This window comes from Bombina bombina, chromosome 4 (genome assembly GCF_027579735.1).
Source record: "Bombina bombina isolate aBomBom1 chromosome 4, aBomBom1.pri, whole genome shotgun sequence".
Lineage (NCBI taxonomy): Eukaryota > Metazoa > Chordata > Amphibia > Anura > Bombinatoridae > Bombina > Bombina bombina.
In genome coordinates, this window is record NC_069502.1 from 759,139,037 (window position 1) to 759,149,982 (window position 10,946).

Genomic DNA, 10,946 nt, shown 5'->3' on the forward strand with positions numbered 1-10,946 from the left:
TGCAGCATGTGTAACTCATAAGTGTCCAGGAAAACATGGCTGAGGTGGCAACCCTACATACAATGTTAAACAACTTTCTAATTTACTTCTGTTATCAAATTACCTTTGTTCTCTTGGTATCTTTATTGAAGAGTAAAGCTAGGTAGGCTCATAAGAGCTCAGGAGTGTGCACGTGTCTTTAGTATTCTAAAGCTACAAATAATGTTGTAAAACGCTGCTGCCGTAGAGTACTAAAGACACGTGCAAACTCCTGAGCCTACCTAGTTTTACTCTTCAATAAAAGATACAAAAAGAACAAAGCAAATTTGATAAGCAAAGTAAGTTAGAAATTTGTTTACAATTGCATGCTCTATTTGAATCATAAAAGTTTAATTTTGAATTTAATGACCCTTGAATTTAAGAGGGCTTCTTTTGTCTCAGAATAAAAGCATACTGTCATAAATATAATGACAGCTTTTAGTTTAAAATGTATTTTTATTAAAGTTATATCTTTTTTTTGCTTTACAGGCCTTTGGAGATGAAAACAAATACAAAGAAATGAGCAATGGAATTAACGAAAATCAAAATATTTATGAGAATCCCATTGCAATAATTGCAGAAAATGAGACAGGCCAAAGTGCTATCCCTTCTCTAGAAATGCATCTTGTAACAAGTTGATTTTTGCACAGACAGTCAGGAACTGCACTAGTGAATATATAGGCTCACCATATGCACGCTATGTCTGGGTCTGGCAATAGGCAGTAAATGATAGTGCTGATATCACCAAGCACAAGTGGATCAGAATAGTGGAAGCATCTAATTCAGGGTTATTCCATACTTTAGTGGAATGGGGTCTATTTTTTTAATGACATTTGTCAGTGTGATTTACTTATGTATGTGCTAAGCATAAGACATTCTGAGCTTTGTAAACAAAGTTGATCTTTTTTTATCACAGGGACTAATATTCCTATGCTGAATCACCCTGTTTTAACTGATGACGTTTTATTGGTGGAGAGTTTACTTGTACAAAACACATTTTTACATTTTCTTTAACTTGAGCTTGTGCTATCACTACTGGCTGAGAGAGAAATGTGGACTTATCCAGCAGACATGTGATCTACTGGTAGATCCCAATCTGAGCACATCTGATCTAATTACTCAGTGATTAGGGGCACTGACCATATAAGTGGTTTGCTTCTATTATGTAGTAAATGTCTACATAAATTGCAAATAACAATATTAATACAACTACAACAACCATAATCAGAGTCATTCCACTGGAATCTACATGTGCAGCACATAACTAAATCTAACATCTTTACTATTAAAAATGCTAATTTTCCTTGTGTGAGAAGAGAAAACTTAAAGAATTTCTCAGCAAAACAATTATGGCTGTCATGATATTATACACCTGCTAGAATATACTGAAAATCTGGTTTGAAGAAAGCTTACAAATTCCAGCCTATTACTCTGCATTTTATTTCTAAAGGTCTTGGACTAATTAGATTAATACTATTAGTGTTGTTTAATTAATAAAACAAATCGATATAGCATTTTACATTAAAAGGGACGTTATAATCATATGCTAAATCACTTGAAAGTGATGCAACATAGCTGTTAAAAGCTGACGTGAAAGTATCACCTGAACATCTCTATGTAAAAAGGGAAGATATTTTATCTCAAAAATGTTTCAGTTATACTTCAGCTGCTGTCCAGCTGCAAGTTGGAAAAAAATCAGTATCAGCAGTGCTGAGGTCATGCTTTGCTGTGATCTCATGAGATTTCATATTAAACATTCTTATACTGAATAGGAAAATAACATGACTGTGCCTGCACATGCCTGATGGACACTCCCTTTCAAGTCCTGGGACTAGTATCCTGATTGGCTGCTTACAGTGGGGTGTGATACTTAGGAAATTTTTGAAGTAAAATATTTTCCTTTTATACATAGAGATGTTCAGGTGATATTTTCTAGCCAGCTATTTACAGCTATGCTGTATCACTTTCAAGTACTTCAACAGTTGGGTATCATGGCCCTTTAGACTAGAGAATTTGCCAAGTAGCTGAAACACAAACAGTACATAGTGGTAAAAAGATTGATAAACAATGCAACAAATTTATTTTTAAAAACATGTTTTTAGCTTTGATTAATAATTTTGACTCCAGTAGGATAAGGTTAAATACGGTTACATAAATTATGATGAGTTATTTAACTTTTGAAGAAAAATGTTTGTTATAGAACTATTCATTTTTTAACTTATAGCGTATTCCTGTATATATTTATAATAAATTAAATAACACACAGGTAAGTTATTAAAAAATGCTAAACAGTGCGACAGATTTATTTTTTAAATACATTTTTAGTTTTGGTTTAACTCAGTATAATACAGTAAAAAGTGCAATAATTATAATATTTATATACATCATTATTGCACTTTTAATTGTATTGTACAGAGTTAAACCAAAACTAAAAATGTATTTTGAAAATAAATCTGTTTATATTTTTTTTAAATAACATATTTATTGCACTTTTAACTGTATATATATTTATTTATGCTAATTAGTTAGTTATTAGTAATTTAAAGTATTAATAATTGTTATAATTAAGTAAATCTTATTTGCATAAGTAATTAAAAATTATGTAAATGCATTGTATATCTTTTATATACCTGATTATTGTAACTTTTAGAAGTTTTTATTTATTTATAAGTTAAAGGCACATGAAACTCAAAAAAAATCTTTCATGGTTTAGGTAGAAGATACAATTTTAAACAACTTTCAAATTTACTTCTATTATCAAATTTGCTTCATTCTCTTGGTATCATTTGTTGAAGTAGTAGCAATGCACTACTGGTTTCTAACTAAACACATGGGTAAGCCAGTGACAATCGGAATGAAGCCACCAATTAGCAGCTAGAACCTAGGTTCTTTGCTGCTCCTGAGCTTGCCTAGGTAAATCTTTCAGCAAAGGATAACAAGAGAAGGAAGCAAACTAAATAATAGAAGCAAATTGGAAAGTTTTTTTAAAATCACATGCTCTTTCTGAATCATGAAAGAAAAAAATTGGGTTTCATGTCCCTTTGTTTAAATTATTGTTTTGAGATTTTAGAAAAATGTGCCATAAGTTCACTAAATATTTGATGGTTATTGAAAAGCGTTGTCTTTACAGCATTTTCATATAAAGTTTTATAATATTTATAAAACATGTAATCAAATTATTGATATTTGATAATGCAGTTTTGTATATATGTATATATATCATACTTCTTTTTATTTATTGCTGCAAATTTGAAAAATAAAGTTATTTTAAAGACTAAATAACACTATGTGTACTTTATTTTATATTGATTGTAAAACTATATGCATATATAGATAGATAGTTATAGTGTACATATATATATATGAATGACTTTTATACTTTGTTATACTTTGTTTATTACCCTTAACAGGCCAGATATTCATTATATCTTAACTAGAGTACAGGTGAAATAATCAGCTGATCAGTAACCATGGTTACTAACCTGCTCCCACCCTTCAGCTGATTATTTCACCTGTTCTCTAGTTAAGATATTATTATTATTATTATTATTATTATTATTATTATTATTATTATACTTTATTTATTAAGCGCCAACATATTCCGCAGCGCTGTCTATGGATAAAATTAATTTAAATAGAACAATACAAGACTTGTAAGATACAGGACAAAATTTACAAACACATACAGGAGGGATTGAGGGCCCTATTCCCGTGGGAACTTACAATCTAGAAGGGTAGGAGGTTGAGAAACAGGAGGTGTGGACTGCAAGATTGAGAAGGATGTTAATACAGAGTTAGATGAGGAAAATGTTAGGTAAGTGAAATTAATTTATTATTGAGTTGGGTGGTAGGCTTCCCTGAACAGAAAAGTCTTCAGGGAACATTTAAAGGAAGAAAGATTAGGGCAAAGCCTGACAGCACGAGGGAGAGTGTTCCAGAGGGTAGGTGCTGCACGAGAGAAGTCCTGCAGTCTAGCATGAGAGGAGGTAATAGTTGCGGATGCAAGGAGCAGGTCATTGTTGGATCTTAGTGGACGGGCTGGAGTATACTTGTGTATTAGAGAGGATAGGTAGAGGGGAGCGGCGTTGGTGAGAGTTTTGTATGTAAGGGTGAGAATTTTGAATTTGATTCTGCTGTGAATGGGGAGCCAATGAAGGGACTCACAGTGAGGTGCAGCAGATACAGATCGACAGCAAAGGTGGATCAGCCTGGCAGAGGCATTTAGGATGGATTGAAGGGTGGTGAGGCCGGAAAGAGGAAGGCCAGCGAGTAGGTTATTTCAGTAGTCAAGTCGGAAGATAACAAGGGAGTGGATTATTTGCTTTGTGGTGTCAGCGCTCAGAAAAGGGCGAATTTTGGAAATATTGCGTAGATGGTTGCGGCAGGATGTAGAAAGCGATTGGATATGGGGGACGAAGGATAGGTTTGAGTCAAGTGTGAGTCCGAGGCAGCGGACTTGGGGCGATGGGGAAATGGTGATGCCGTCAACAGGGATAGAGAAGTCAGAAGTCGGCGTAGAGCTTGAGGGGGGGATAAGAAGGAGTTCAGTCTTGGACATGTTAATCTTTAGGTGGTGAGAGGCCATCCAGGAAGAAATACCAGATAAGCAGTTGCTGACATGAGAGAGGACAGAGGGAGAGAGAACAGGGGTGGAGAGGTAGATCTGGGTGTCATCAGCATAGAGGTGATATTTGAAGCCATAACTGTTGATAAGTTTACCCAGCGAAGAAGTATAGATGGAGAAGAGTAGAGGACCCAGAACAGATCCTTGAGGTACTCCAACAGACAGAGACATAGGAGAGGAGGAGTTGCCGGCAAATGACACAGAAAAAGACCTGTGAGAAAGATAGGAGTGAATCCAGGAAAGAGCAGTGTCACAGAGCCCAAAAGAGCTAAGGGTCTGTAGGAGGAGGGGGTGGTCAACTGTGTCAAAGGCAGCTAAGAGGTCAAGTAAGATGAGTATAGAGTAGTGGCCAATATTTTTAGCAGAGAGAAGATAGTTTGTGACCTTGGTAAGGGCAGTCTCAGTTGAGTGTTTTGGGCAGAATCCGGATTGCAGTGGGTCAAGCAAGGAGTTGGCGGACAGGAAGTGGGTTAGGCGATTGTAAACTAGTTTTTCAAGGAGTTTTGATGTTAGTGGAAGCAGTGATATGGGGCGGTGGCTTTCAGGAGAATTAGGGTCGAGGGAGGGTTTTTTGAGAATGGGAGTGACTTTTGCGTGTTTGAAAGAAGATGGGAATGAGCCGGTAGAGAGATAGGTTGAAGATGTGGGTAAGAGCAGCAGTGAGGGTGGAAGACAGGGAGGGTATTAGATGGGAAGGGATAGGGTCGAGTGGTCAGGTAGTGAGGCGTGAGGAAGATAGTAAGGAAGAAACTTCATTCTCAGTGGCTGGATGGAAGATACAGAGGGTGGCAGAGGGAGTAATTGGGCCTGTTGTTGGAATATTGCAGGTTGGTGTTGTGATGTTGTTTTAGATAGTACGTGTTTTGTTTAAGAAGTAGTCTGCCAGGTCTTGAGAACTAAAGACAGGTGGGGGTGGTGGAGCAGGTGGGTAGAGGAGAGAGTTAATGGTGGAGAAGAGTCGTTTAGGGTTTGAGGAAAGAGTAGATATTAGAGAAGAGAAGTAAGTTTGCTTGGCTAAGTGAAGGGCGGAAGTGTATGAACGAAGAATAAACTTATAGTGTATGAAATCAGGTTCAGAGTGAGTTTTCCTCCAGACACACTCAGCAGTACGGGAGCATTTTTGCAAATAGCGTGTTTGCTGAGCATACCAGGGCTGTAACTGACGGCATGGTGTTTTGCACAGCTGGGGAGGGGCAATGCAGAGGAGAGAGTTTTGTTGTAGTGGGCTGTAGCGAGATCAGGGCAGGTTATAGTGGAGGTGTGAGGGAGGAGATTTTGAATGATTTTTTGAAAATTGGAGCGGATCCACAGCATGTGTATTTCTACAGGTGCGGGGGCGGGATGGAGAAGTGGGTTTAGCTGTTGCATTAATATTATAGGTGACCAGGTGATGGTCTGAAATGGGAAAAGGGCGACAGGTGGTGTCAGATATAGAGCAGAGGTAGGAAAATACCAGGTCGATGGAGTGTCCTTCACGGTGAGTCGGGAATAGGGTGGATTGTGAGACACCGAAGGAGGATGTGAGTGAAAGAAGTTTAGAGGCAGCAGGGGCAGATGGGTTGTCAATGGGAATGTTGAAGTCCCCCAGAATTAGGGTTGTTATATTTGAAGAGAGAAAGTGAGGAAGCCAGGCAGCTAAGTTGTCAAAGAATTGGGAGGTTGGTCCAGGAGGGCGATAGATGACTGCCACTTTGAGGGAGAGGGGGGAGAACAAGCGAATACAGTGGACTTCAAAGGAGGAGAAGAAAAGAGATGGGATTGGAGGTAGGTATTTATAAGTGCAGGAGGGGGAGAGCAGGATGCCAACACCGCCGCCACGTTTCTCACCTGGCCTCGGGGTATGGCTAAAGTGAAGACCACCGTGTGTGAGAGCAGCAATGGAGACAATGTCAGAAGGAGATAGCCAGGTTTCTGTAATTGCTAAAAGGGTGAAAGCATTTGATATAAACAGGTCATGAATGGCTGTAAGTTTGTTGCAGACGGGGCGAGAGTTCCATAGTGCGCAGGTGAAAGGAGTGTATATGTGTGGGATGCATTGGATGGAAATGAGTTTATGTGTGTTGCTTTTATTAAAGTTTCTATATGGAGTGCCTGATTGGGTAATGGTGGGAATGAGGGTGGGCCCAGGATTTGGAGAGATGTCGCCTGATGATAATATCATCAAGATGGAAAGTAAGAGTCGGTGAGAATGAGATTTATAGCACTGGGGGCATTTCTGTGAGGTGGTGCAGTTTAGTGACATAGATTTTAAAATAGAAAGTAGTTCGTGAGAGCTAAGGTATGGTGAAGAAAGGAGAGAGGGGCCTATATAAACTGCATGTGGAGAAGGGTAAGGTATGAGCATTTGAGCCTGCTTGTGGAATAGACATGAGACTGATAAAAGAAAAAGCAGTCCTGAAAACATAGCAGAATGTTAAGTGCAAAAGATTTTTTGAATTAAAATATTTATCTTGCCTCAAATCTTGTTCAATTCTTGTCTAATTCTCAGCGCTGTCACTTAAAGATGGTCACTTAGAGAGATGGGAGCTTAGAGAGATGGAATACTCTGCAAATGCTCAGGCCAAGATATAATAAATATCTGTCCTGTTGAGGGTCCTGTGGACTGGAGTTGAGAAAAACAGTTTTTTTTAGACATGTAGAAGTTGGTAAATTTAGTTTCGTATCGATTCAGTATTTTCTTTATTTTTTCGTTTCGGATGCATTCGGATTGATTTGTTATAGCAGTCATTCGTTTCGGATGTATTCGGAAGTTCGTTATGTTATGTTACTTTGATTCGGATGGTTTCAACCAACACAAAATGAATTATTTCACTGTTATATCTCACTATATTTAATTGTAATATTTCTCAATTTGTTTTTCTTTATAATAAATATGGAAAGGCAAAGGAATTGTGATCAGTCCAGAAAGTCCAACTATTGCTCCATGGCCATTCGAATAAACTGAATGAATCCAAACTAATTTGGATGTTTTGTTATAAATTAATTCTGATTAGTTTAGTTTCATTACTAGGGTGATTCAGAGATTCGGATACATCCGAATTACCCAAATTTCGTCCAAATTTTGATTTGGAACAAAACAAATTGCACATGTCTAGTTTATATAATTAACAAAACTGGATCTTCCTTATGACCAGTAAGGCTCCTGCTTAGGAACTAACATGCAAGACCACATCCATCTACTAATACTAACAGAGATTGAGAAACAAAACTAACTCCAGTAATGTGCATCAGCAACTTGCCTGATATGTGGAGAATACAGCTAATAAAATAACCACAAGCCAGAACAGTCAAGAACAATTTAATGTGATGCGCATGTCTGTATGCCTATGCCACTCACAGAAAAATAGCATGTTGGCCAACTCAGGACAAGTATGTTACAACAATATTGGCCATATTAAGTGCTAAGTGACCCCATACATTAATCACTCAAGACCCTGGTTTGTTTCAAGTAGTTCAGTAGTAGTCATGCACATGCATCCAGCTTACTTTAAAGGGATACCTTTTTTACACGATTCAGATAAAGCATGCAATTTTAAGCACTTTTAACTACAGTGCTAAAAAGTACACTAACACCCATAAACTACCTATGAACCCCTAAACCGAGGGCCCCCCACATCGTAAACCCTATAATAAAACGATTTAACCCCTAATCTGCTGACCGGACACCGCCGCCACCTACATTATAGCTATGAACCCCTAATCTGCCCCCCCAACGTCGCCGCCACCTAACTGCAATTATTAACCCCTAATCTGCCGACCGGACATCTCCGCCACTATAATAAATGTATTAACCCCTAAACCGCCGTACTCCCGCCTCGCAAACACTATAATAAATTGTATTAACCCCTAATCTGCCATCCCTAACATCGCCGCCACCTACCTACAATTATTAACCCCTAATCTGCCACCCCCAACGTCGCCGCTACTATAATAAAGTCATTAACCCCTAAACCTGTCTAACCCTAACCCTAACACCCCCCCTAACTTAAATATACAGGTGGCCCTCGTTTTACAATGGTTTAATTTACACCGTTTCAGAATAATAACTAGGTGCAATAGCTATTAAATAGTTAATAACTATTTAATAGCTACCTAGTTAAAATAATTACAAAATTACCTGTAAAATAAATCCTAACCTAAGTTACAAATACACCTAACACTACACTATCAATAAATTAATTAAATAAATTACCTACAATTACCTAAAATTAAATACAATTAAATAAACTAAACTATAGTACAAAAAAAAAACAAATTTTGTAATTATTTTAACTAGGTAGCTATTAAATAGTTATTAACTATTTAATAGCTATTGTACCGAGTTAAAATAAATACAAATTTGCCTGTAAAATAAATATAAATCCTAAAATAGCTACAATGTAACTATTAGTTATATTGTAGCTATATTAGGGTTTATTTTATAGGTAAGAATTTAGTTTTAAATAGGAATAATTTATTTAATTATAGTAAATTTATTTTGTTTTATTTAAATTATATTTAAGTTAGGGGGGTGTTAGGGTTAGGGTTAGACTTAGGTTTAGAGGTTAATAACTTTATTATAGTAGCGGCGACGTTGGGGGCAGCAGATTAGGGGTTAATAATTGTAGGTAGGTGGCGGTGATGTTAGGGAGGGCAGATTATGAGTTAATACAATTTATTATAGTGTTTGCGAGGCGGGAGTGCAGCGGTTTAGGGGTTAATACATTTATTATAGTGGCGGCGATGTCCGGTCAGCAGATTAGGGGTTAATAAGTGTAGGTAGGTGGCGGCGACGTTGGGGCGGAAGATTAGGGGTTAATAAATATAATATAGGTGTCGGCGATGTTGGGGGCAGCAGATTAGGGGTTCCTAGGGATAATGTAGGTGGCGGCGGTGTCCGGAGCGGCAGATTAGGGGTTAATAGTATAATGCAGATGTCAGTGATAGCGGGGGCGGCAGATTAGGGGTTAATAAGTGTAAGATTAGGGGTGTTTAGACTCGGGGTTCATGTTAGGGTGTTAGGTGTAGACTTAGAAAGTGTTTCCCAATAGGAAACAATGGGGCTGCGTTAGGAGCTGAACGCTGCTTTTTTGCAGGTGTTTTCCAGCAGAAACTGCCCCATTGTATCCTATGGGGAAATCGTGCACGAGCACGTTTTTCCAGCTTACCGCTACCGTAAGCAACGCTGGTATTGAGTGTTGAAGTGGCGCTACATTTGGCTCAACGCTCACTTTTCTGAGGCTAACGCAGCCATTCAGAAAACTCATAATACCAGCGTTGGCTTAAAGGTGTGCTGGAAAAAAAAGGAGCGTTAGAGCCGCAGGTTTTTACGGACAAAACTCTAAATCTAGCCGAATGTTATTTAGAAAATATAGTATATTATTCATAATTATTATAAGAGCACTTGCTTAAAAATGGATTTTTAAAAGATGGATTAATTCTAGGTCCTCAATTGTAAGGAACTTAAGCAATGAGATTTGGAACCAAATTATTAAATAACCTTATTACACTAAAAAAGACCCAGATAATAGAATAGAAATATATAATGGAAGTAAATACTTACTAATACTAAAACTCTTAGTCCAATACTGAGATTGGAAAACTTTTATCTCTGAAAAGCACAGTAATGGTGAAGGGCACAAATGATGGCTTGGATTGATGATAGTATACCCACTATCCAAACCAACTTCCTTAGATGAAAAGCTTGTTTGTGTAAGAGAAATGTTTACTTCTTTCTTTATCGCCTTTATTTTCTCTGTGGGCAAATTTAAAGGGACATGAAACCCAATGTGTAAAATGGCAACAAAACCTAAAAACATCTCCATAGATAATTGTTTTAACCACACAATGCAATGGAAACTAGGCCTAATTTTTTTTTAGCTATGTTTTATTGGGAGAAGTTATTATCCAGAAAGAGCATGCCATTTTTAACAACTTTCCAATTTACTTCTATTATCTAATTTGCTTAATTATCTTTATATCCTTTGTTATAAAAAAGCATATCTAAATAGGCTCAGGAGCGGCTGATTGGTGGCTGCACATAGATGACTAGTGTTATTGGCTCATCCATGTGCACTGCTATTTCTTCAACAAAGTATACATAAATAATGAAGCATATTAGAAGTAAAATGGAAAGTTGCCTAACCCCTTTACTACCAGGACTTTCAGAGAAAAAAAATACCGGATAATTTTTAGCATTTTTGATATTACTCCATTTAAACAGAAATAGAGCCTTGTTTTTTTATTTACCTGTCAAAACTATATATATATATGTGTGTGTGTGTGTGTGTGTTTAAGAAGACAAAGGTATTGTTTTAGGCCCATT

At 37.3% G+C, this 10,946-nt stretch overlaps 1 protein-coding gene across 1 annotated transcript in view; it reads left to right on the top strand.

The window, feature by feature from the left end:
• The window catches only part of LOC128655587 (chitin synthase chs-2-like), a gene marked incomplete at its 5' end in the record, with an annotated part of 28,180 nt that extends 27,196 nt beyond the window's left edge, over nucleotides 1-984 (top strand). The window contains one exon of the mRNA XM_053709179.1: nucleotides 508-984. Coding sequence (XP_053565154.1) covers nucleotides 508-657 — 150 coding nt within the window. The remainder of the gene's footprint in view (nucleotides 1-507) is intronic.
• Nucleotides 985-10,946: the final 9,962 nt, after the last annotated feature.